This window comes from Salminus brasiliensis, chromosome 9, assembly GCF_030463535.1.
Source record: "Salminus brasiliensis chromosome 9, fSalBra1.hap2, whole genome shotgun sequence".
Lineage (NCBI taxonomy): Eukaryota > Metazoa > Chordata > Actinopteri > Characiformes > Bryconidae > Salminus > Salminus brasiliensis.
In genome coordinates this window covers 15,646,045-15,672,869 of record NC_132886.1, presented here as the reverse complement: position 1 = coordinate 15,672,869, position 26,825 = coordinate 15,646,045, and the positions used below count along the sequence as shown (strand labels likewise).

At 40.5% G+C, this 26,825-nt stretch overlaps 1 protein-coding gene across 2 annotated transcripts in view; it reads left to right on the top strand.

Annotated features, from left to right (window-relative positions):
* The window catches only part of plcb3 (phospholipase C, beta 3 (phosphatidylinositol-specific)), a 71,401-nt gene extending 47,753 nt beyond the window's left edge, over positions 1-23,648 (top strand). The window contains exons 4-34 of one of the 2 annotated variants that reach the window (XM_072687579.1): positions 658-798; positions 1,092-1,171; positions 2,644-2,697; positions 2,964-3,036; positions 3,951-4,051; positions 5,422-5,588; positions 5,685-5,831; positions 6,508-6,665; positions 6,800-6,882; positions 6,982-7,066; positions 7,567-7,720; positions 7,966-8,067; positions 8,239-8,315; positions 10,017-10,113; positions 10,640-10,724; positions 10,943-11,067; positions 11,405-11,559; positions 11,664-11,825; positions 12,519-12,618; positions 12,737-12,841; positions 13,579-13,676; positions 13,759-13,885; positions 15,079-15,111; positions 15,237-15,346; positions 16,767-16,876; positions 17,107-17,266; positions 18,064-18,140; positions 18,500-18,589; positions 19,176-19,233; positions 19,326-19,412; positions 19,781-23,648. In XM_072687579.1, coding sequence (XP_072543680.1) covers positions 658-798; positions 1,092-1,171; positions 2,644-2,697; positions 2,964-3,036; positions 3,951-4,051; positions 5,422-5,588; positions 5,685-5,831; positions 6,508-6,665; positions 6,800-6,882; positions 6,982-7,066; positions 7,567-7,720; positions 7,966-8,067; positions 8,239-8,315; positions 10,017-10,113; positions 10,640-10,724; positions 10,943-11,067; positions 11,405-11,559; positions 11,664-11,825; positions 12,519-12,618; positions 12,737-12,841; positions 13,579-13,676; positions 13,759-13,885; positions 15,079-15,111; positions 15,237-15,346; positions 16,767-16,876; positions 17,107-17,266; positions 18,064-18,140; positions 18,500-18,589; positions 19,176-19,233; positions 19,326-19,412; positions 19,781-20,077 — 3,498 coding nt within the window. In that variant the 3' untranslated portion in view covers positions 20,078-23,648. Of the gene's footprint in view, positions 1-657; positions 799-1,091; positions 1,172-2,643; positions 2,698-2,963; positions 3,037-3,950; positions 4,052-5,421; positions 5,589-5,684; positions 5,832-6,507; positions 6,666-6,799; positions 6,883-6,981; positions 7,067-7,566; positions 7,742-7,965; positions 8,068-8,238; positions 8,316-10,016; positions 10,114-10,639; positions 10,725-10,942; positions 11,068-11,404; positions 11,560-11,663; positions 11,826-12,518; positions 12,619-12,736; positions 12,842-13,578; positions 13,677-13,758; positions 13,886-15,078; positions 15,112-15,236; positions 15,347-16,766; positions 16,877-17,106; positions 17,267-18,063; positions 18,141-18,499; positions 18,590-19,175; positions 19,234-19,325; positions 19,413-19,780 lie in introns of both variants that reach the window. The other variant, XM_072687578.1, reaches the window with a different exon arrangement.
* Positions 23,649-26,825: the final 3,177 nt, after the last annotated feature.

Here is a 26,825-nt window from a genome sequence, read left to right as displayed (position 1 = left end):
TTTAAAATATTTAAAAGTATTTAGGCATCATCTGCTCATTCATTGTTTGTTCTGAAATCAAGGGTTTTAAGAGAGTTTATCCTGCTTTTGTTGGAGTAACTGTCTACTAGATTTTGGAGCATTGCTGTAAGGATTTGATCATGTTCAGCCAGAAGAGAGTTAGTGAAGTAGGGATTTTGGGTGATCACCACCCCGCATCATCCTTAACTTCCAAACTCATTCCAAAAGTTTTGGATGGCGCACCGTCATTCCAGAGAACACAGCTCCACTGCTCCACAGCTCAAAGCTGTGGGGCTTTATACCCCTCTAGACCACACCTGGCATTAGGCATGGACCCAATAGGGTCATGGTTACCTACTCCAGAGAGTCCTATTCTATTGGCAGTATTTTTCTGCAGGGACTAGACAAGCTGTGTGTGTGTGTGTGTGTGTGTGTGTGTGTGCCTTTGCACGTCTGTGTCAGCAGTGGGTTCAACTTAGAGTAGCTGAGTGCATTCATTATTGAAGAGGTGTCTACAAACATTTGGACACAATGTATTTTTATTAGACTGAGGGAGTAAGTTTGTAACATTTGCACTCACTTCACTGTATGCTGTGTGTGTGTGTGTGTGTGTGTGTGTGTGTGTGTGTGTGTGTGTGTGTGTGTGTGTGTGTGTAGGCCTCAACTGTGCGTGAGGTGTTGGGTTTCGGGAAAGGCGAGGGAAATGTGGAAGGCAAGCTAGTGACGATTGTCCATGGCAACGACCTGGTCAACATCTCCTTCCTCAACTTCCAGGCTATGCAAGAGGACATTGCCAAGGTAACCATGGCAACCTGCCACCATCACCAAGACACTGTGCCCATGTTACCTTCCCTTACCCATGCCCAGTCTGTCTTTCAGTCTCTGTCCTACATCTAGAGTCTTTCTCTCTCACAATGTCTTTCTTTTTCCACCTTTTTTGTTTTCTCTCTCTCTGGTGTGGGGATTTCCTTATTGGGCTTTTCTCGTTCTCACCCTCAATCTCTATCTTCTTCCTCTGACCTACTGCACCGGTTTATTGCGTTGACTCATATTGTGTGTTTGTGTGTGTTTTCGAATGACTGTATCTCCAGGTGTGGACCGAAGAGCTGTTTAAACTTGCTACAAACATACTGTCCCATAATGCCTCACGCAACACCTTTTTGCTCAAAGCGTGAGTATTCTGTGTGAGTGTGTGTCTTTCTGTGTCTGTTGGTGACCTAGATTGTATGTGTATGTGTGGGCAAACATGTAATTATTAAATTAGTTTTACTCCTCCAATAAAGCAACTTTAATTTAGTGAATTGCAGCCCACAATGTTTTACAATGTACTGCAAACACACAGCACACCTCTGCCCCCCCTCCTGTCCAGCCTGTCCAGCCTGTCCTCTCTCATCCCTTACTCATCTGCAGAAAGCCAAACCCTTTTCCCTGACCATGGTGAAAGAGTGCTGGACACTGTTGGAGCTGATCAGAAACAATTCTGTGGTCTGATGAGGAAATTGAAACACTGGGATGAAATGAGACGCTCTGATATCAGCTCTCGCTGTTCTCATTTAATCAATAATGCTGCTTATATGGGTTATGAAGATGTATTATCTAAATATAAAGCTGAGACAGAGGCAGCAATTACAGCTGTCCATTCTGATTATGTTAGTAATCAAGTAACCTGTCGGTTTTAAAGAGGCCTAGAATGGGAAATTGTATTCACCTTGATGTAGCTGAATGAGAATTCGGTACATGGAATTGACGAAATGTGACCCTTAAAGACTGTTGCCTGTTTATTGAACAGAAAATCTAGCATAAGCAAAAAGGCCACATTCAAAACTGCATAAGTGTTGTGCAACAGGCAAAATTTACCTACACCCAGCTGCTTAGTGAAAGCTTTTCAAAGCCTATTAACAGCCGTGACTTGATGAAATGCATGATTCTTTCCCATCATTGTTCATAAGTAACAGTGGGGATCAGCACCTCACTGCCTGACTCTGCTAGATATCAACTAGACTCTACTTGCTTTTCACACCAGGCATCTTGACTCTGGCTTTCCTAGATGGCACAGTTCAGAAAAGGGTAATTCAAGCAATCCGAAGTGGTGGATATATTAGGCAGCAAGTGAAAAATCAGTTCTTGAAGGTGACGTGTTAAAAGCAGGTGAAATGTGCCAGTATAAGAATCTGAGCTAGACGACTGATGGCTAGACGATTGGATCAGAGCATATCCAAAACACCAAGCAGATCTTGTGAGGCATTTCTAGTTTGCAGTGTTCAAAACTTACCAATATTGCTAAAAGAAAGGACAACCATTGAGCCGATGACAGGATCATGGGCATCTAAGGCTCATTGATTAGATCCATGGAGGCCCCACCTCCCATCCTGCAGGACGTAAAGGATCTGCTGCTAATGTCTTGGTGCCAGATACCCCAGGACACCTCAACAGGTCTTGTGGAGGCCATGCCGAGATCTGTTTTGGTGGCACAATGTCCCGGCTGATTGGTGTATGTGTTTAAATATTTAAATACTTCGTCATAATTCACACTGTCAGCTGATTACAGATGGAATTACTCTAATAGGCATGTCACAGATGTAAGCAGCAGATTGCTCACAATCACAACTATTATTTGTTGTCTTTTGTTTTTATTTATCACAGATACACCAAGCTAACTCTGCAGGTGACCCAAGATGGGAAAATCCCAGTGAAGAAGTGAGTAAGATCACACACAGTCATACACAGAGACATATGCAGATTCACATGCATATTGAGACCATTCAGTTAGTCAAATGTCACCACATCTCGTTTCATAGAGCTGCTTTCTCTTCTCCTCTCCTGCTTTCACTTTCAGTTCTGCTCAGTGAAAAGCTGGGCCAAAGTGGAGGCAAAAAAATCGGACATGTCAACCATGACAGGAACTCTCATTCCTTGTTTATCCTGATGTTCTCTCACTTTTTGCCTCTCGTTTTGTCTTTCAGTGTTCTGAAGATGTTCTCTGACAAGAGACGAGTAGAGGCGGCTTTGGAGCACTGTGGTCTTGTGGCTAATAGGGTAATCAGTCATTAATCAATTATTTATCCATTAATCAATACACTGATCAATAGCTATTCTTAGACCGTATTATCTCCAGTAACCCTTCCTCTACAGGAGCATATCCCTTCTTGTATCAACCATATGTTCCCTCAACCCTCCCTCTTTCTATAGTTTTACATGGAGACCTTCTGAAAATGGGCCATAAAAATAACCGCAGGTTGTATTAATCTTGTGCAACTCAATGTGTATAAATATTCAGTCATATCCGGCGTAAAAGTTTTTCACGCATGGAAGCGCTCAAAGTGGCATTTCATGATGCATGGCAGAGACACCTTGGGGTGCTCAGAGCCAAAGAACTCTTTACAAACTAAAATATTCTGTGGTTTTATGTTCACATTAGTGGGAGCTGTGCAGCTGGTCCAGGATCTGCTTAACAGGGCATTGGTGTCTAAGAGCTGGGTTTGCTGCTGCACATTGCCCTCTGCTGGTGTAGATGAAAAATACATCAAGTAGCTGAAAAGTGATGGGGTTTTAATTTGTGTTCAGAATAAAAACCTGAAGAGAGAATTGCCAGTCAATATGCAAAGTTCAGCATGTCCAGTCTTTCTATTTTTACTCAAGCTGCTGCAGGACTGGGTGAGATATATGGTGATTTACTGTAGTTATGAACTGGAATGGTGATTTTCTTGCTCACAGTTATTACTAAACATAGATATATGATTAAAGATGACCATAACAGTACAACATATGATATTGTATAGAATTGTATTGCAGTTTTGGGGTTTTTGCATGTTAGCTTCTATGTATGTATGTAAAATGTCTTTTGTGCATGATCAGGTTCTTTAAGACCTTGTGGTTGATTTTTAGGGTGGAATGGTGCTCTAGGATGGAATAGAGGGTGATGATTTTGCCTTTGTCTGTATCTCTCCCAGGCAGATGGAATCAAGCTGGATGACTTCACATGGGATAAGTTCCAGAGCTTTATAAACAACTTGTGTCTGAGACCTGAGATTGACCGCATCTTCGTGGAGCTGTAAGTCATGGAGAGATGATAGAAATGCATCTGTATAGATTGTTTTTTTTTTTTTAGATTAGTCTACACTAAAGGTCCTTCAAACATTGTTGTCAGTGATGCCATAGAAGAACCACTTTTGGTTCCACAAAGGACCAGGTTTGTAATAGAGATGTGTAATTTAAAAGTCTAAAGAATCTTTACTTTATGTGCCACTCTTCACACATCTCTATTCCAAACGTATGGTGCTGGGATAGGAGGGTAGTCCCTTCTTTTGTTCTTAACCATTTATTCTACAGGACGTTCTAATACACACACACACACACACACACACACTATTTGCTGTGGTTGTACAAGAGCTGAAACATGGCTGTTGTTTTTCAGAGAGACATTGTTCTGAGAATATCCTTAAATATGCAACGTTCCTCAGACAGGTTTTTGTAGGCCTAATAAAATGTGTGATAGACCCAGAGCTACCATCCCATCCCAGAGTGTGTGTAATTGAGTAGTTGCACCACTGAGCAAGGGGTAAAGTGTCTTTTAGTGGCTTAACTTTCTAATGATATGGGGTGTCTGGGTAGTTTTGGATATACAGCATGTTAAGCGTAATATTCCCGTTTATTTTAATGCTATTAGAAGAGATGGACTTTCAGTCAGTGTTTGCAAATAGCTCGGTAAAGTTTGTTCTACCTAGGTGCTATGACATAGTAGTGTGTGGATTCCTGTCTTCTGTTTCTCAAATATTTGCCAGAATTGGGTTCTGTGTATAATTATAAATGAATGTTTCCTAAACCCGCTCCTGGATTTCCTGCTGGATCTAATTTCTTTTGAGGATTAAAAAAGTCTTATCTTCAGTACATGTACTGATTTTCAGGCTTCATGAGCAGGATAAGGTGTGTTTGGTGTAGGAAATAGTAACCGTGGAGCAGAGCTGGTCCCCAGGAGCAGATTTAATAAATCCTACCCTAAATCATTTTAATCCACCACTCAAAGATTGTTTATTGGCTGCAAGGTCCTCAAAGTCATCAGAATTGAGTGTCTTGTAACCTAATGTTTATCCAGACTAAACTTCTTGCATGTCAATTACCTGTTGAGGAAATTTAAGCTTAGCTGTAGATAGCTGGCAGCTTAATTTAATTTAAGAACCGTTATATGGTCACAAATCACAGCTTGGAAAGCTGGTATCAGATCAGATGTATCTCTCAGCTTGTCCAGAAATGTGGGTACAACGTGTTTTTAGTGGTGGCTCGAAATTCCCAGCTGTTGGGGGGAACCCATGAGCAGGAAATGCCCATTCTTACATTGCTGCTTTAAGGAAATATGAGAAATTACTTTTGTGCAAATGATAAAAATACAAAATATTTAATGTACGTGTACTTGTTTGTGTGTAGCGGCTCTAAAGGGAAGCCCTTCCTGTCCCTGGATCAGATGTTATACTTTATTAACCGTAAGCAAAGGGACTCGCGGCTGAACGAGGTGTTGTACCCTCCCCTCAAGCGAGAACAGGTCCGGCAGCTCATGGAGAAATACGAGAGCAACCCAAACCAGCTGGAGAGAGGTAAAAGAGACACATATTGTGATGATGGTGATAATAACGTTAACAATGATAAGAACGATAGTAATGGAATGTGTGTACTCATGTAACTGTGTTTAGATCAGATCTCTCTAATGACGTTCAGTAAGTATCTGGGAGGAGAGGAAAACGCAGTGGTTCCTTCTGAGCGGTTTGACGTAATGGACGACATGAACCAGCCACTGTCTCACTACTTTATCAATTCTTCACACAACACCTACCTCACAGGTTTGTGCTTGCATCACACACACACTCTCTCTCAAAGCTCTGTGAATAACAGGGCTTCAGACCTCTCTTTCAGTATTGGTTCATGGGTCCTTGCAGGAGAAGAATACTTAAACGTGGACTAGAAGTGCATTTGAGACCTAAGGTCTTTCTGCTATTGCAAGAGAATTGTGCTGATGAGTCCTTTTGATGTGATGGTAGCAAAAAGGCTACTATTACTATGGGAGCAAAGTTTTCCAGTCATGCAGCAGCTGTTCTTTCTGTGCATGAGCCAGAAGTGTGTGGCGTTTATAGCCTCATTTGTACATATTTTATTGCTCAGAATTTCATCGCCCTTGTGTTAGTGGAGAAACAAAAAAACAGTAAATTATGTTACTACTAGGTCAAATCTTACCTATTTATTGTTCCAAGTAAACCACTACAGATATGTGGTTGTGCTCATATCAAAATTACACAGGTAAACTTTACACTGCTGTCTAAAAAAAGCCTAATATAGTATTAACCATCTTTTGGATTCATCCTAAGCAATACGACAGATGGCCACTGCAAAACGTCCTATTGTTGGACAATTTACATAAACATTCAGCGATTGTGATTTCCTAGACACAATCGATCCCTCTCCATACTCAATTCGTCTCTCTCTCTCTTTGTCTGTCTGTCTGTCTATCTGTGCACACAGTGGGCCAGTTGACAGGGCTGTCCTCAGTGGAGATGTACAGGCAGGTGCTGCTGACAGGCTGCCGCTGTATTGAGCTGGACTGCTGGAAGGGCCGTCCACCTGACGAAGAGCCAATCATTACACACGGTTTCACCATGACAACTGAAATCCCCTTCAAGGTGTGACCACCACTGGCCAGATTTCCTTTTTACCATCTGTTGTCATACTGTCAGCTTCATGTGTTTATCATTTTTTTTTTTTTGTACTTCTGTTTATCCTTTCTTTATTCATGGAGTCTCTCCTCTCTCTGTAGGAGGTGATTGAGGCCATTGCTGAGAGTGCTTTTAAAATCTCCCCCTACCCCCTCATCCTCTCTTTCGAGAATCACGTTGATTCGTAAGTGTTGGTTGCTTGTTAACTTTCTACTTAAACGTATTTGAAATGATTTAATTTAAACTTTAAACGCTCACCTGTCTTCATCCCCTCTTCCACCAGTACGCGGCAACAGGCTAAGATGGCGGAGTACTGCCGCTCCATATTTGGCGATGCGCTGCTCATTGATCCTTTAGAGAAATACCCGGTGAGTCAGAGGTGATTGCAGTACTGTGTCATGACGAGTGAACTATCCTAGCAGTATAATGCTGTATTCACATTATAGTTATGTAAATCCAATTTGTTTCCTACATGTAAAAATCAAGAAAGATAGAAAGAATCCCTGTAATAAATGGCACAGAGACAGAGTTACACCAGATCTTTTAAGTCTTGTGTGTTGTGAAGTCGAGCCACATAATGCAAAAGAAACCAGGCTACCCTCTTTCATTGCTGGAAGGTCCAGTTTCGACATTTGCATGCCTATTGTATGCACTTTTGACTGATTGGTCTGCCACTACACAGCCCCATATGCAGCAGGGAGGTAGCCCTTCTGACAGTTTTAAAGTAACCTCCTTAAAATGTTCAGAATAAAAGGGTTACCTGGTTACCACAGATACTGAATGCTGTTGCACCGCTCTCTGCCGAGACTGAGACTGATAGTGGGTGAGGCTAGTGTGATGAATTTGGATGTGACGTGGTTTGTTGCAGCTGGTCCCAGGTCAACAGTTGCCAAGTCCTCAGGAGCTGTTGGGGAAGATCCTGATAAAGAACAAGAAGAAGCATCATCACCGGGCATCTAATGGAGGCAGCGTCAGGCGCAAGGCAGGAGACGGAGCAGAAGAGCAAGCCTCACCTCTAAACGGTCAGCATGCAGACACGCAGGGTCAGCATGCTCACTCACATACCCTCCCAAATACCCTCACATTCTCTCATGCCCATCCAGAGACATTTTAAGAAGATGCTTTTAAAATGTTGTGTGTGTTGTGAAACAGTCGCTCATGTTCCCATGCACACTGAGGTCATTGATGTTAATCAAACTGATTCTCAGTGTGATTGTGTCATGCCGTTATCCATCCCATATCCATTCATAATAAGATTTGTGTTTAGATTGTCCACTGAATGAAGGGGAAGCAGGCCAGATCATATCCAATGGGGGTGAGAAGCTGGCAGAGAGAATGAGCAAAGACAGCGATATCCGCAAATCCATTGGTGGGTTGGAGTCTAATAGGTATTGACAGTCAGGGTAAATAAATTACATAGCAGTGCTACTGTGTGGTTTATGGGCAAAGAATGTGGAACTGTTTTTGAATGTACTCAAATTTGTGTACTCAAATGTACTCAAACTTTTTTTCATTGTGACTTTTTTTTGTATTTGTGAAGATCGGGGAGATGGCGAGAGTGATGAAGAAGAGGAGGAAGAGCCTGTGACCGACCCCAAAAAACACAATTCTGACGAGGTAATCTATCTCTCTCTCTCTCTCTCTCTCTCTCTCTCTCTCTCTCTCTCTCTCTCTCTCTCTCTCTCTCTCTCTCTCTCTCTCTCTCTCTCTCTCTCTCTCTCTCTCTCTCACCCTCGGTCTCCCTCAAATGATGTCATGTCAGGTGTGCATGTTCGTATTGGGCACTAAAATGTCATAGCATACAGAGAGCTCCAATTCCAGACATCAGCTTGTTTTCCATCAAGCACTATTCTGCCTTTATTGTTGGGTGCACTGTGATAGTTTTTGAGTGAGTGCACACAATCGGGTCACCATTGGTTTCTCAAAGTAACTATAAAAGCAGTTTATAGACTGAAGTGTGATCTATACACTGTGTGCAGAATTATTTGGCAAATGAGTATTTTGATCACATCATCCTTTTTATACATGTTGTCCTACTCCAAGCTCTATAAGCTTGAAAGCCAAGATGCGTGAAGCTGCCAAGATGCCATTTGCCACCAGTTTTGCCATATTTCAGAGCTGCAACATTACTGTAGTATCAAAAAGCACAAGGTGTGCGATACTCAGGGACATGACCAAGGTAAGGAAGGCTGAAAAACGACCACCTTTAAACAAGAAACATAAGATAAAATGTCAAGACTGGGCCAAGAAATATCTTAAGACTGATTTTTCTAAGATTTTATGGACTGATGAAATGCGAATGACTCTTGATGAGCCAGATGGATGGGCCCAAGGCTGGAGCAGTAAAGGGCAGAGAGGTCCACTCCGACCAGACGCCAGCAAGGTGGAGGTGGGGTACTGGTATGGGCTTGTATCATCAAAGATGAACTTGTGGGACCTTTTCGGGTTGAGGATGGAGTGAAGCTCAACTCCCAGACCTACTGCCAGTTTCTGGAAGACACCTTCTTCAAGCAGTGGTACAGAAAGAAGTCGGTATCGTTCAAGAAAAACATGATTTTCATGCAGGACAATGCTCCATCACATGCATCCAAATACTCCACAGCGTGGCTGGCCAGTAAGGGTCTAAAAGAAGAAAAAATGATGACATGGCCCCCTTGTTCACCTGATCTGAACCCCATAGAGAACCTGTGGTCTCTTATGAAATGTGAGATCTACAGGGAGGGAAAACAGTACACCTCTCTGAATAGTGTCTGGGAGGCTGTGGTGTCTGCTGCACGCAATGTTGATTGTATACAGATCAAGCAACTGACAGAATCTATGGATGGAAGGCTTTTGAGTGTCATAGTAAAGAAAGGTGGCTATATTGGTCACTGATTTGTTTTTGGTTTTGTTTTTGAATGTCAGAAATGTTTATTTCTAAATTTTGTGTTGTGATATTGGTTTACCTGGTGAAAAAAAAACAAGCGAGATGGGTATATATTTGTTTTTTATTAAGTTGCCTAATAATTCTGCACAGTAATAGTTACCTGCACAAACAGATATCCTCCTAAGATAGCCAAATCTAAAAAAAGCTTTGATAGTTGTTGTTCTATAATAAAAAGAATCCTCTCAAATACAACTTGCCTAATAATTCTGTACACACTGTATGCCTATGTATTTGTTTGTTTGTAATGGTAATTTGTGTTGTGTTGCAGCTTCAGCATAAACGTGTTAATGTTTACTCAGACTGGCCTCTGATGGGAACAAATAAACACCGAACTGCTTTTTCTTTGTCTTCTTTTGTTTTCTTTGTTCTTCTCTTCTCTCATGAACTTACAGGGAACGGCATACAGTGAAGTCAATGCTACAGAAGAGATGTCCACGCTGGTCAACTACGTTGAACCAGTCAAATTTAAATCCTTTGAGGTGGCAGCTAGTGAGTAGGGATGTCTATTAAGTGTGTGTTAAGTTCTTACCAACGTATGATGGGCATCACAGTGCAAATAAACACATGTGGATTAGGGTTGGGTGGTATTCACTCTTTGTATACCAGTAGATGGCATTACAGAGAGCGGGGAGTAGTGCAAATAGCACAGATGGTGCTATGTTTAAGTGGCTTTGGCCATTTTAAAACCAAAAAATGATCAAATATAGCCTTCAGTTTGTGTGAACAATACAATTATTATATTAATCATTCAATAAGTGTTAAACCATCAGTCATCTGTGATGAGCAGGATAACCGTCTGCTCCACAGAACAGAAATTTGACTCGCCAGACGCATTCAGTAATTTTGAAATGCTGTCCAACCCTAGTGTGGATTAGAGTTGATGCATGTTAAACTCTTTAACAAATTTACTTATCTACTTAAGTAGTATCATTATATTAAAACATCTGAGTGCAACTGCATGTATTTGTAATGTGAAGAAAATGAATTAATCAGTGTCTCGTTCTTTACATGCCAGAGAGGGACAAGTATTTTGAAATGTCCTCCTTTGTGGAGACCAAGGGCATGGACACACTGAAGAACTCACCCATTGAATTTGTGGAGTATCCTTTGCATTTGTGTATGTGTGTGTGTGGTCATGTCATGTCATACTCTATGCTTACATTCCAGTGCACGTTCCTATTTATTAAAAGAATTCCCATGTTTACACAAATGTTCAGAGAGAAAGAGAGACACAGTGGGAGAGAAAGATCATGCACACAGGTGCACTATATATAATTGTGAGTGTGTGCTGTACTTCCTGAACTGAATGTGTGTTCAGATACAATAAGAAGCAGATGAGTCGGATCTATCCTAAGGGCACGCGGGTGGACTCCAGCAACTACATGCCCCAGCTCTTCTGGAACGTGGGCTGTCAGATGGTGGCGCTCAACTTTCAGACTCTAGGTGAGTCCCTCCTGACATGCAGAGCTGCCACTGTTGATTATATTAGTTGTCCAGCGATCTATCGAATATGTTAGAAATGAATTAGTAATACTTCATTATCGTCATCATGCAACTTGACAGCTTAACCCAGCGGATTTTTCGAGAATGTAGATGATATGTAGATTTTTTAAATGGTTAAGTATTTATTAAATTAACTATTTTACTGCATGTCTGTGGCTAAAACCCCAATAAACAAGCTAAAATACACCCATGTCGTATTCCTGTTTCTGAAACCTGTATGTGAGTCCTAAGTTAATGCTGTATTGAATGACGTAAGTTGTGTGTTGCTCTGTTGCAGATTTGCCTATGCAGCTGAACCTCAGCGTTTTTGAGTATAACAGTCGCAGTGGCTATCTGCTAAAGCCGGAATTCATGAGACGGACAGACAAACACTTTGACCCCTTCACTGAGAGCATAGTGGATGGCATTGTGGCTAACACAGTCAAGATCAAGGTCTGTTTGTGTTTATGCGTCTATGCAGCGTGTGCGTAATTCTTTCTTCAACAAATGGTGCTTTGTTCACTGATTTATTTATTTGCTCTCTCATTTGTATATAGATTGTGTCAGGTCAGTTTCTGACTGATAAGAAGGTGGGCGTATATGTTGAAGCAGACATGTTTGGACTGCCTGCCGACACAAAGAGAAAATACCGCACAAAAACATCCAATAACAACTCCATGGACCCAGTGTGGGATGAGGATCCTTTCCTCTTTAGTAAAGTAACTACATTTCTAATGTTGCTCATATGTTTGAATCTTTCCACTTTAGCTATCCACCTTATTTTCCATGAAACAATGGGGGTGGTCATCTTTGTTTACTTTGTGTTAGAACTTCCAGTGTGGCAGTGTTCATTGATATGGATTACAACCACAGCAATAATAAATATACAAAATGAGTAGTATAACAGGCTTTGTTAATTTCGTTAGAGAATTGTTGTTCACCGGAGCCTCCTAACCTTTTAGAGCCTACGTATTTTCCTATTGATGGTTGTGTGCTTCGGATTGAGTTCCTTCACCCCAGTGGAGGTGGGAGCATGTGCTCCTTGGGACCTGTAAAGCTGCAGCAATCAGTGAAAACAAAATGCACCTCAGCTCACTTTCGGGTGTCATATCAAAGGGTTGAATAAGGGTTGACACACACTTGTGTTCATATGATGTTTTGTTTTTGATTTTTAATAAATTAGCACATTTTGTGATCAAAACCAAACATAATGTATTGTAGAATATTGTAGACGTGACCTTCATTTCACCTTTTCACTGTTGTAGTATTTGTGCTTCTGGTAGATCCTAAACTGTATTTCATTGCTTAAGGGGTTGTTGAACGTAAATGTACATTGTACATTGTACATTTGTACAGTGTGTGTGTGTGTGTGTGTGTGTGTGTATATAATATATTGTTTATGCTATCTATAGGTGGTGCTTCCTACACTGGCTTCTCTGAGGGTAGCTGTCTTTGAGGAGAATGGGAAGCTTATTGGGCATCGTATTTTACCAGTAGTGGCTTTACGCCCAGGTTAGTTGACACACCATTTGCTTAGCAAGTTCATTAAAATCTAGTTAGTTCTAGTATAGGTTATGAACAGTTATGACCGTTTTGGCTAAAGTGTGTTTGTTTTTATTTTTTTTTACAGGATACCATTATATTAATCTGAAGAATGAACTCAATCAGCCGCTCTTGCTAGCTTCTCTCCTGGTGTACACTGAAGTTCAGGACTACATCCCTGACGAGCACCAATGTAAAGTTCCTGTATTTAATTCTGTCTGTTATGAATAGTGTGAGCTAATAAACCCTGATAAAGCTGGGCCAAAAAACATTTAAATTCAGATATTCAGTATATGGAGACATTGTTGCGTTCACGTTTTTGTAATAAAAAAAAAACAATTCACTGTCAGAACCATAACTTCAGAATTGAACCTACATACTTCACACAAACAAAATCAAACCAGCCAGAATTTATTTCAATAAATTAATGCAAAAAAATCCAAACTGGGGTAAAGAACTAAGTGTAATGGACTGGGGTTGTGCCTTCTCGAATTTTAAATGAATAATACTTTCAACATGTTCACATTTAATGAGACTACAGCAAGGATATAAAATTCCTTCATAATAGACGCGATACTCGGTTCTTTTAGAAATAGGAAATGTTTACACTTGTTTTGAGTGGTGGAGGCTGAAACAGTCAGCTAATGAATTACAGATATTCTTACCCGAACATAATCCTTTCATTTTATGTATTTGTGTTGATGCACTGACCTATGACAAGCCAGAAAACTACTGAGCAGCCCACTTCCTGGGTGGGCTGGAATGGGGAGAGCATGTATAACAAGGACTGTGTGGATTTGTGTGTGAATATGTAAATAAAGCTAATATATTATGTATTTTTGTGTTTTGATCATCACTATCAAGGTACTTACAGACTGCTGTGTAATATGTAACTAAATCCTTGCTTGTGTCTGTATGTGTGTGTGTTAGTCTATGCTGACGCTCTGACCAATCCAATCAAACATGTGCTGGACCAAAGAGAGAAACAGCTGTCTCCGTTAATGGAGGACAATAATGATGTTAATAAGGTGGGTGCCATAAAATATATTTATTAGAAATGTAACCACTATGCCTGTCATATCTGGGCTGTGTTCTTGTGTGTGCATGCAGACCAGACCAGTAAAGCAGGATGAAGGAGAGAAACCGGAAGCCAGTGCTGTGGCAGTTGTTGACTTTCCAAGTTTACCCTCTTTAAACCCTCCTCTGGTGGAAGCTGAGGTGATAACTCCTGCACCAGGTACAGCAACATTTAATCCAGATGGATAATAAATCGCTGAAACACCTTCACTTCCACTCTCATTCTCTCCATCTGTCACCTCAATTAAAAATGTTACAGCAGTGTATTTTGTGGGTTTCTAACCCTATGTGCTTCATGACGTGGTTTTTATTTTTCCTTCAGTTCAGCTCCCAACAGCCAGAGGTCGCTAATCCTCTGGGAGAGATCTGCTTGTTCTGTTTGGCATTAAATGGATAAATAATAAATATTATAAATATATATAAATATATAACCCTATGTTTATTTATAAATACATTATATTATTGAATATTTATTTATTAGATCAAACAATATAAAAGTATAGGTCACAATCAGCACTGATTCCAATTATTATTTAAACTACAGTATTTTTGTATTAAGTAATTGTTATTCATATATACAGGCAAATGTTGGGACTTCAGTTCATGAGGTGTTGATATTCTAAGTAAAACTAATGATCCCCTACAGAGACACACTTCTGTACATTCCAGCATAAGTACTGTTTATGTGCTTGATGTAAAATATTGAAAAAATGAAAAACCTATTTCTTAATATTTTAAATTATAGACGTATTTATATTTAGGAAATTCACTATGTAGTGAACTACTACTACTATTCATTATGTTCATTCTGTTTTTGTCACAGAATTTCATTGATTGTTTTTAGCTCTTTGTGATGCTTTTTGTGAAGTTTTTTTTTTGTTTGTTTGTTTCAGTTTTCCTGAAAGAGTTATCAAACATTTGTAAGAGTCATGTTCAGTTAACCCAAATAAATTTTTAATTAACCTAAAAACACATAATTTAATACAGATTAATGAAATTTTATGGCAGGCAAGTTCTATTCATGGAATAATCTTTTACTGTTATTTTGCTCAAGGTTTAGTAGGGAAATAGTATATTTCATTGTGTAACCCTAACCCTAACCCTAAACCCTAACCCCTAACCCAGTGGTATAGCCTGTGTGCTAGCAAAATAAAGGGGTGTGCTATTCCGGACTATGATTTATAAATATCATTCCTAATAATAACAGGTACACTGCACTAACAAGGCAGACTATAGAATAATAACTGTGTTGTTGGGGGGGTGATGTCTGGTGTGAAACCCTGCTCTTTATTACATAACTTGTCTGTTGAGTGATTTATCTGTTCATCACTGTGTAATGTTTTATTCTTTTAGTGAAAGAAGACCTGGTTCTCAGTATATTAACAGGTATAAAGTAGTGCTTATCATCATAATCATCATTGTCACCTTCATCAGTCAAACACACAACACACAGTCAGGCCAAACTCTGTTAATGTAAACTTCTTTTTTGTGTGCGTGTGTGTATGTGATAGTGATCGAGCCTCAATCCATAGATGAGCTCAAGCAGCACAAGTCCTATGTGAAATTGCTGAAGAAACAGTGCAAAGAACTGAAGGAACTGCGCAAGAAGCACCTAAAGAAAGTATGGCACTCAAACATGCACTCATATTTCTGCACTACTACCTAAACTGTGTCCAAATGTATATCAGTTTTGGGGGTGCAAATAAGGACTGTGTTGGCAGAAACTTTGCAATATCTTGCAGGTCTTTATTGAACCTACTCAACATTCAAAGTGGTAGTGGAAAAAGTAAGTGAACTGATGGAATTAATAGCTGGTTGACCCTTGGCAGCAATAACCTCAATGTCTGCAGAGTTTTAGCTGACATACAGACACTATCACATTATCCTGTAGAATTTCTTTGATACCCTCTGGAATTCATCTTCCCCTCAATGATTGTAAGCTGGCCAGGCCCTGATGCAGCAAAGCAGGCCCGAATCATGTTCCCTCCATCATAATTTAAGGTTTGGGTGATATTAACATGGTGATGTGTAGTTTCATCTGTCCACAAAACATTTTGCCATTACTGTTGTGGAGTGCTAATGTGCTCTTTTGCAAACTTCAGCGGTGCAGCAATGTTCTTTATAGCAGCAGCTTCCTTCGTGGTGTCCTGCCATAGACACTCTGCTTGTTCAAGGAGACTCATGAACACAGATGTTTACCTGTACCAATGACACTTCAGATCTTTGGCCGTCACTCGGGGTTGTTTCTTTACCTCGTTGATGAGTCTCCGTTGTGCTCTTGGGGTGATTTTGACTGGGCGCCCACTTCTTGGCAGAGTAGCCACAGTCCCAAATTGTCTCCATTTGTAGATTGTTTGCCTCACTGTAGACCGGTGAATTTCTAAAGTCTTTAAAATCACTTTGTAACCCTTTCCAGCTTCATGTAAACCAACAATTTTTGATCCTAGGTCCTCTGAAAGCTCTTTTTGGCAAGGCATAGCTCACATTCGTGTATCCTTCTTGTGCAGAGCAAACTCAAAAAGTTTGAGTGTGTGTTTTTTTTTTTTTTGTTGTTTTTTTTTTTGTTTGTTTTTTTGTAATCAATCAGAGTAGGATTATTATATTTGTATCTGTAAATATATGTTCTGCCGCCTGAAAGACTGTCAACTAAATTTCAGTATACTCGTGTTTAATGACAATAAAGACTCATCTCTTTTCTAAGCTGTAGTCCACACCTCCAAACTTATTTTCTTTAGAAGGTATGCAGACACCTGACTCCAGTTAACTCAAGGGTTCACATACTTTATCCACTAGCACCATGAGATTTTTAAATATATATTTGTCAATACGCTTGATTTGGATGAGGAACAGATGACATTTAATGACAAATTAATGCAGAAAATCATAAAATTCCAAAGTGTTTACATGATTTTCTTGCCACTGTAATTAGTCAGAGCAGGTTTGGGGTTTTGGAATTGGCATTAATCCTTATTCATCTTGAGTATGAATTTTTTAACCAAAGCATCATGTGTAGTTTTTCTTTGTATGTGTTTGTATGTTAGGTGTGGGCTCTCAGCAAAGAGCAGAAAACAAGGTCTAATCAACTGAATTCTGACATCCAGAGACGTAAAAGTCAGGTGGAGAAGAAGCTTCGCCTCAGCGTAAAGAAAAAGTATGCATGAAAGGACTCAGAAAGAATGTTTTTGCCTTATACTTTATACCTTCTGTTGACTTAAGTGTGTGATAATGTAAATGTATCATATGTGGTCTGGACTTCTGCAACGTCTTAGAAAGGCTCTGCATGATCGTTTTGTCATTTTAGGTGGAATTTATTAATGTCCTGGCAGGGTATTAAAGTAATTGTATGTGTGTTTGTGTGTGTGTGTGTGTGTGTGATGCCAGTGAGCCAGAGGAGCCCGTTCGGACCGAGCTGAGCGAGCTGGAGCTGGAGTTGGAGAAGCAGACTGTGCAGCTCAGAGAGTGGCAGATGCAGGAACTGCTTGAACTCCGCAAAAAGCAATACCAACTGGAGAAAGAGAAAAAATTCAGTCATCTTGGAGAGGTGGGATTATATAACACTTATAAACAAAAGAAATCACCCAGAAATACAGATAAACTAAACTAATAACTAAAACTGCTTGGTACCTGATCATCATGGAGTTATGGGCAGTGAGCTGGCTGATATGGCCACTAGGAAGGGTCAGTAAACAAAGATTAATGAGTAACGTGTTTCATCATCGGATCAGCGACCTACCCTAAATCTGTATGTACAGGACAAGTGGCAGGAAGTATGAGATGAGCAGGACAGTAACAAATTACACAAAATGAATCCATTTATTCACATAAGACCAACTCCGACCTCTCTAAATTTGAAGAGATTAGTCAGTGATCATAAGACGTATAGGCCACTCGAGGCTGACATACTCTCAAGAGAGACGAAGCACTGAGATGTATTAAGTGTACAACATCATTGACAGTCAAACACATCTAGTTGGATTACACAGCACTCGATAATTCCAGGCTGAGAAGCTTTTCATTAAGGACACTTCTGGTCACTGAGATTTCTAACAAAGCCAGTTACTGGAGTTCTTGTTTTGCACCAGTTACAAGCACCTGATTTGAGGCACTTACACCAAACAACAAATGAGATAATCCTGACTATATTTTTGGACTTTGATGGACTGTGTTATTATAAATGTCTCCACTGGATTAAGCCATGAATATAGCTTCAGCTGCTAATATGGCGCTAAACAACAACAACATCATCATAAACAATAACATTTAGAACACTTAACACAAATAACCAAAGAGTGAATGCTGAACTCTGTTTGTGTCTTGCTGTTTGTTTGTTTCTCTCAGGCATATCAGAAGCTAAAAGATGTCGCACAGGAATGCCAGGTTGCCCAAATCAAGAAACTTAAAGAGATATGTGACAAGTAGGACATTTTTTAATCTCTATGTCAGTGTTCTTGTACTACTGCCTCTCTAAACCTCACAATGATAGCACAACATGAAGAATTAGCACTAATGAGGATATATATCTGGTACATCTAAAAGATGTATAGCATAAAAGCATATAGTACTAGCTGTTGAATAGGAACCATGTGTGTGTAAAACCTGTTTCTACTGGGGTTTTTAAAACGCTCATTGTATGTTGTCTTGTATGGAAGTCATGGAAAGCTGTAGTACACATTACTCAACTACAGTAATACAAAAAACAGTGGCTGTCATCACTATATGTAGTAAAGTGTGTGTGTATATAAATGCTCTAATAATCTATTTTTGGTATCCTCAGAGAGAAGAAGGAGTTGCAGAGGATTTTAGACAGAAAAAGACAGAACAGCATCATTGAAGCAAGGAAAGGAGACAAAGAGAAAGCAGAGTTGTGAGTAATTTCTTAGTGTTTTCTGTTAATACACCAGTTAATAAACACAATCGGTTATGTACGTTGTTTGTGCTGTTTTTTTGAAAATAGGTGATGTTGCTTAACAAAGTAGTGTTTAAAATTTAAAATTAGTTCAGGAAGGCTTTTTCCTCTCAGAATATTGTCTGCTATAAAAGTACAATATAGTTGTTTGTTAGGAAGAACCAGGGAGCATGACTGTACCGCTCCATCACAATCCCTGCCCACTATAGGGCTCCCCTTGAAACATGGTGCCACCAGTGCTGTGAAGACTAACACTTGCTTCCTGCAAAAGTGCCACTGCATCTTCTTTGAATTGGCACTAACGCTAATATCGTTGGACGCCTGTGTTGGCTAGCATTGTGCTGAGATATGGGGGAGGAGGAGGCCCATCCTACCCATCCACTGAGAGAGCAAAGCCAGTCATGCTCTCTTGGACTCCCAGCCATGGATGGCTGAGTCACTTGTTATTTCCATGTCGAGAGTTTGGCCAGTGACCACAGGTCTCACATAATGCAATGGTAATTTTGTGATCCTTATCTGCCTCTTTCTTTGTTACTCTCTGCAGGGAACAGAATGAGATCAATAGGAAGCATATCCAAGACTCTGTGAACTCGTACCGCAGGGTGAGTGTACTTCACAGCTTATTCTTCAGTCAGGGTCTTTGTTTCTCCCTAGCTTCTGACTTGCAGTCTGTTTGTATCATCTCTCTCTGCAGTTGGATGAATCTCAGACTAAGCGTCATGACAAGCTAAAGGCCCAGCACAGGGAAATCTTACAGAAAATGGAGGAGGAACAACCACTGGTCAGTTCAGTCTGCTCTTTACTCCACCTTTTCTTTCTCATCTCATCCCATTTTTAACATTGGATGATTATTGTGGCACAACACAGGGCTACATTTGTACTGCTAAAGTTTCGGTTACAAAGTTTGTGAACGTTAAATTCACCCCTCTCACTCTTTCTCGTTCTCTCATGTTCTCTCTTTCTCTCATGCTTTCTTTTACATGCTTCTTCTTACACACCATCTCTCTGGCATGCTGTCTTTTGCTCTTTGGCTGGCTTTCATGATTTTTTTTTTGTGTGTGTTCTCTTGGGTGCTCTGTATCTTTCTCTCTTGTTCTTTCTCATGTTTTCTGGCACTCTAATGCTTTTTCTGTTTCTCACTCTCTACAGAACCGGTTGCGCTTGGAGCGGGACTGCGAGACTGAGCTTCAGCGCTTGCCCGAAGAGATCTGCCAATACCTAAAGGGAGAGCTAGAGAGCAAAGGCCTGCGCAACGACGCCCTTTGCAGCCAGCTGCCCAATCACAACAGCCCTGGCTCAGGCCCACCCTCCAACTGTAGCACTCCATCTTTCTCCTCTCCCAATCACAGCTGGAGCCATAACCTGGACAAAAGCACCATTTCACTGGGTGACTCCTCCTCTTCTAGCACACCAGTCACTTCAGAGGCCGAGCTTACAGCTGTGTAACGCAGATCAGTGATCCAATTATCGCTCACTTACTCTTCCCCCTACACCTCTCCCCTCATCGCACCTTTCTCACTGGATTATGATGATAGAACTAGTATTACTGAAAGTGTAAATGTTTTAAAGGATTTCAGTTATTTTTTACAGTTTTATTGTTCATAGATTCCACATACCAATCCCAGTGTCAGGTTTGGACTCTTTGCAGTCTTGCTGCGCTTCAGCCTGAGGTCTGCCACTTTTTCTTTTAATGTTTAGTTATGTTTTCTTTTAACCAAAGTTATTTGCCATTTGTAGCCAAAAACTATTACGGATTGTTCTCTAAGCTTTAACTATACGGGCAGACATGCGTACCAATGCCTATGTGTCGATCACCTGTGGATAGGAGGGGAAACTTTGTAACTTTTTATTATTCTTTTTTAAATAGAGAATCTTTATTTATTTCCGTGGCGCATGTGAATGGGAGGGGGGTTTAACTGTAGTGCTCTAAGCTGTCCTGCAGATGGCAGTGTAGTTTTAGCAGTAGAGTAGGTTATTTGTGACTCTGTGATGCAAACACGAGGCTAGTGCTTAATCTGAATGGTACTTGTTTACATAATAATGCACAGATGGGCAATCCTGTAAGCCACCAACTCCCCATCCCCACAGGACAGTCAAGTTAATTCTCACTACATATTTCTCTAGCAGAACAAAACACAATAATGTAAGTGATGCTGTTTGTGTGTGTGTGTGTGTGTGTGTGTGTGTGTGTGTGTGTGTGTATGTTTGTATAGAGTGAGCGCTGATTTGTGTCAGAAATGACCATTTTCCTCTATACGTGTCTTACGTACTTCTGTTTATGCTCTACTGAACATCTCAAGCAAATTTTGCCCACATATTACACCCGCCCACCCCAATCTCCCTATTTTCATCTCTTATCTCCATGCCTCTCCCTCCCTATCACTCTATCTCTCCATCTGTGGTGTGGCTTAATCTAATCCTTGCTCTCTAATTCTGTGTGTAATTGGTGTGGATATTCCATGCACTGCACTTCCTCAAAACCACTACTACTGTTTAGGAAAATTTGTAAAAACGTGTGTTTTTTTGTGTTGTTCGCTTCCATTGCAGTAGCAGGCAGTTTGTTTCAACATAATCACGTTCCAGAATAATTCCCAACTCTCAGAGGGACGTGCCAAAATTTGGCCCACAACCGAAGGAAAGTGAGTACGTAAAAAAAGGCCTGCGGCATCTAGAGGTCAGGTCTACTCAGTCTCATAACCTTGTTATGTAACACATAGAAAACTGCAGAATATGAGCTGAGCACCCTCGAGTTTATAGCATCCGGCTGATTTTATTCAAGGCAACATTATAGGTTAGTTAGGATTTTGTGGTGATATATGAAAATCAATGACTGCGTCTTTTACTATCATTTTCCAATCTTGGATATTCTTCTTGTCCTCTCTCAGCCCATCCTTGCTTCCTTCCTTTCGCACTTATAGGTTGAGTCAGAGGCCCCCCACTCAGGTTTAGCAGCTCAGAACTAAAATGTGGATGTGGTATGACGTGCGTACACACAGCACGGTGCTGGCGAGCTGTTCCAGCTGAGACCTGCACTCAGCCCACTGTACCAAAGGCAAAAAGCTGCGCTGCATGCCGCTCCACTGCTCGCAAATCACACCTTAATGAGATGCTGTAATGCAGCCACACTTTCAGTGCTATTGGCGCTATCAGAGCAGAGCTACCTTATTCCGTTCGACACGTGTGATTGTGCGAGTGCTGATGTGCTCAGTTAGTTTGAGGGGCTGTTATGGGGCTCATTTGATTGCTTAGGCAAATGATTGTGGGCTAACTTATGCAGTTATTGAGATGTGTAGCTGACGCACAGGATAATTCTCACTGATCCAATAGCAGAACCGGGTGGATATGGGTTCAAAGCCTGTAAGAGAAAGGTGAACGAGCTGAAGTCCTACAGGGCTGTGCTGAGGTTTGGCAGGCAGCCCTCTGTCAAGCCTAAAACTATTGTATAGAAGGTAGCCGTGTGTGTCTGTGGTCGCAGGCGGTGTGTATGAATGTACAAGGTTGCACCAGAGTCTTAAAGTCAGCCTAAAGTTCTTCGTGTGTGTGTATGTGTGTATGTGTGTATGTGTATGTGTGTGTGTGTGTGTGTGTATGTGTGTATGTGTGTATGTGTGTATGTGTGTGTGTGTGTGTGTGTGTGGTTTAAAAGCTTTAAAAGCCCATCGAAAGAGGAGAAATGGTACTTACTGTAAAATGCTGTCTCACAATGTTTGAGGAGGATTATTGTTGTTGTTGTTGTTGTTTGTGTTGATCCTGTCCTTTAATTTGTGTATATGATATGGGTTTTACATATGGGTCCTTATGTCAGTGTAAACATTAGAGAAATATTAGTGGTTACAGTATAGCTCATGTTAATCATGCATATGTAGTTTATGTAAATTCTACTACTGACTTAGAGGTGAAGTTGAGGGTCCTGTCTGGGTGTGTGGTTTATTTTTTTTTGTTTGTTTTTGTTTTTGTTAGTTTTTTTTTTTTGTTTTTTTTTGTAGTTTTTTTCCATTGAGGGGGCCTTCAGTTTGTGAGACATTTCAGATATTTGACATTTGAAGGTTTGCCCCTCAAAAGTTTCCCCAGCACACACTCTGATCCCCAACTACCCCCTCGAACTGTCATCTGCTGCCTATCGTTCATTTTATTTAAAAAATAATAATAATCTTTGGCCTCTTTAAAAGCACCCTTTCATTTTTTATTGTTTTAAAACTTTAATCTGAAGTTAATGCGCAGTTAATACGTCCTTTAAATGGATGAAGTCCTCACTCTGTCTGTGGTGATTTACGGGGACCTGTTTATGGGGACACTAAAATGAGTTGGTCATGCAAAGATGAAAAATGAGGACCTTGGTTCTTTTTAATCTTCTGTGCTCCCTACGGCCTCGCTCATGTCTGAGAAATCATTCGTAATTTATATTTACACTTTTACCACGTCCTAATCGGATACGTTCGTATGCTCTTACATAGTTTTTGAGTTTTACCATTGGTGCACTTTTACTTTTTTTTTTTTTTTTTTTTTTTTTTTAACTTGTTTATGTATAATGAAGATATTACAAGCAGATTTTATGTCAATCTATCTCTATAGATCCAGTCTGACATAGTTGGTACAGTATGCAGTTTCATTTAGTTAAAGCAGGCATTTGAGTAATACTTTTGGCCAATGATTATTCCTTCCTAAAGGGAGAGCAGGGGTGGTTAGCTTGACTTACCAAGAATAATACTTTGGATTTTCTTGTATTTGATATGAAACATAGGCTTGAAGGGAGAATCAACACTTTCCCAAGGGCTAATTCTGTTCCGCCTTGAGTCACAGCGTTAACCAAGCACACGTGATTTGCGTCGTTTTTTTTTTCTTTCCTCACGCTCTCAGATTTCCTCTTCCTTTCTTACTGAAACACTGTATGTAGAGAAAGTACTGGTCTGCCTTGTGAAAGGGAAAAATTATTACTCTGGATGTAATTTTTATTGCCTTGATAAATGATATATGTAACTGTACATTCAATAAATGCAGAATTTTGTCAAAAATCGTACCTCCTGAGTCGATTCGTTTTATTTAAGACATAAATGTGGGACATGCTGGATCAACACATGTTTTCATTTCTGTATTACTCAAGAGCAGGTACCTAAATGACAGACAGTTAACCATATGTAATGTTGGTAAAAGCTTGGACCTAAGCTTGACGGGATCACTGACATCACTGTTGATGTTAATGTTGTTTTTTATTCATGCTGGTGATTTGACCCTGGTAGCAAACCTGTAGAAACTAAGGGATGTAAAAATACAAATAATTTTCTGTCTATAATGCTGCAGTACATCAAACCTTCAAATCCAATTATCGAATTAAGATTAGTTTTCTCTCGTTTTGAGTTAACAAAGACAAGTTCACAATGAGTTTGAACGTCTGTGTTAAACCTCTTTTTTTAGTTGAGATCTGCTGGTCTGTTTGGACGCTCTCTGCCTGTGATTCTAGTTGTAAGCATATACTGTAATTACTTTGAAAGAAGGCAGCAGGGATTTCTGAGAAGCCTCAAAGGCAATGGCACTGCACGCATTTTGTAGCCACAGATGTGGACTATGTCTCTGGGCAGGAGCTGTTTTTACCTGGCCAACATGCAGAGAGAAACATGCAGCTCTTTTGCTCTGTGGAAGCAGATGAGCAGCTAAGAGGGGGGGTCTTTAGTGAATCTGTAGTAGTACAGTTTAATAGTGGAATGAGCTATATCAAACCCATATACACCCCCCAGCCCCCCCCCCCCCCACACACACACACACACATAATAGCACGCGATGCCCCCGACATGCTTAGTCGAGCCTCTCATTTTTTGAACTGCTGCCGATGCAACATCACCGGGCAACCAAACGCACCAGCCTGAAGACGCCAGTGACTGCCAGTCCCGCAACAAAGTGATGTGGGAAGGAAGAGAGCGCCATCTACCCACCCAGGAGAGAGCGAGGTCAATTAGCTAGCAGCATGACCGGGATTTGAACCAGCGACCTGCAATCCTCTGATCCTAGGGACAGCTGGACCACTGGACCATTTGGGGCCATATCACTTATTTCACAACAAGCCTGCTTCTGGTCTTTGGGTCCAAAAGCTCAATTTCTATGAATCCGTTCAACCACATTAACCATGTTTATGACTCCTGCTGCTTCTTCACCCTCAGAATAACAATGTCTATTTCCAGAGACCATCTAAACAAAGAGCCCGGCCGCTGGTTGAAATTTGAATGGCAGTTCTCCTCACACTAGTCCTGTCCTTCAGCAAAAACAGCCAATCAGCTTTTTAGTTACATGGGGAAGATCTGGACAGTAGCCAGAACGAGCCTAAAAATAAGGGGTTTTGTACATAATTGAGCCAAACACTACAAACTATTGATGAGGTTGGTCAGATTTGATCAGTGATTTAAAATCTGTTTTTGAAGCGGTAATCTAACCTTCGGTTTCTAGTAGTTTAGTCCCTTCTCATTTACAGAGATGGGAGTCTGTGTGACTTGTGCAACAACGTTAGAAAGATGGCTGCAGAATGAACAGACTAGCCTAATAGGGCTTTTCTCAAAGACAACCCCATTCTCCATTAGTGTTGGACACAGAAGGAGTTTGGCCTCCACATTTAACCCCTCCATGCAGTAAACACGACCAACACACACAGTGATACAGCAAGCACATGTGTCTGGAGCAGTGGGCAGCTTTTGCTGTGGCTCAGCAAACCCAGGTATCCAACCCACAACCCTAGTATCAACAACCCGATGCTCTAACCACTGAGTCACCGCTGCCGCCATGAGATTTTGTTTTGCTTTTTTTAATTTATGAAAATTTAGCTTTGCCGTGATTTCACTTTTGTGCTCTCTGGCCTTACTCATCTAGGTTTGCTGAGCTCTTTTATTTTTAATAATGTAGTTCCAAAGGGAAGTGTATTGCAAAAGCACTAAAGCACTAAAGCATGTCTCAGGACAACCCTCAGCAATCTCCGCGCATATCAGAAGTCCACATGCAGTAGTAGAGGCCTCTAATAGGCCAAATGCGCTGGCACCAGACACTGTTCTCCAGTCATTTTCAGCTGCAGTGATGTGATCGTTCATACTCTCTGCCCTCATTTGTATTGGATAGACATTCAATCACTAGGCTCTATTTCCAACCAGCCCAGCCAATACATGCAGGCCTGTCTAACAGTTACATTTCTCCCTTATCAAGCCTCTTCAGTCTTTCGTTTCCATTTCCTTTTTAATTCTCTCTTTTTAAGCGGCAGTCGGACGAGCAATCTCCAGCCTAAAGAATCCTGACGTGACTTTAGAGCTCAAGAGGAAGCATGCTGTGAAAAGGAACAGAAGGAAAAGATTTATTCTTACTTCTTTTTTTTTTCAAATGATTGTGAAGCATTTGAAAGCAACTCCGTTCTGGACGTGATCCTTAAAGCCTTTTAGCAGCTTCATGAAAATAGCAGTCTTAAAAAAAACGCCCTTTCGGAAAGGCAATGCAAACGCCATTTGTGTTTCAATCTTGAATGTCTCTCTTTATCAGAGGGGGATAATAGCTTTTTTTAGTGCAAGAGTGAGCAGAGATTAACCCCGTTGATACCTGCACTTATTTTTAGTTGTATATTAAAAGGTTCATATGATGGAAAACTGAACTTCCCTCAGGTTTTAAAAGAAAGATTTTTTACTTTGACAGATTACAACACTGAAGGTGATTTACTGTAAATGTAGCTTATTCACAGCCCTGTCCAGTAGGTGGGGAATAAATATGGCCTATAAATAAGCTGTTGTATAATCTTGTCTTTGATATCGCTGTCTAATCATCATGCTAGGCTATATTGCTACTTACCATTGCAGAATGTCACTGCAGTGCACTGCACTGCGAGTGTTTTTAAGTTTTAAAGGCCCATAATTGTGATGATCAAAGAATGACTGATGCACTGGAGGATGAAATGAAGGACAAGCAAGTATTACTGATAACAGTTTCAGTGGGAGGGGGAGTTCACATGGCTGAAGAGGGAAAATGTTGTTTGACACCTGTAGGAAAGCTAAGATTAGTTAACGAATACATCATGTAACAACCTAATGGACATTGTCCAAGGTTGCACAACGATGCTGTAATGGGTATTAAACGGTCATAAGAGCAGCTATAGCCACATTGTAGACTGTGACCGTTTAAAAAAAGACAATAAATTAAATTGAAATATATCCCATTATAAAAAATGTCTACATAT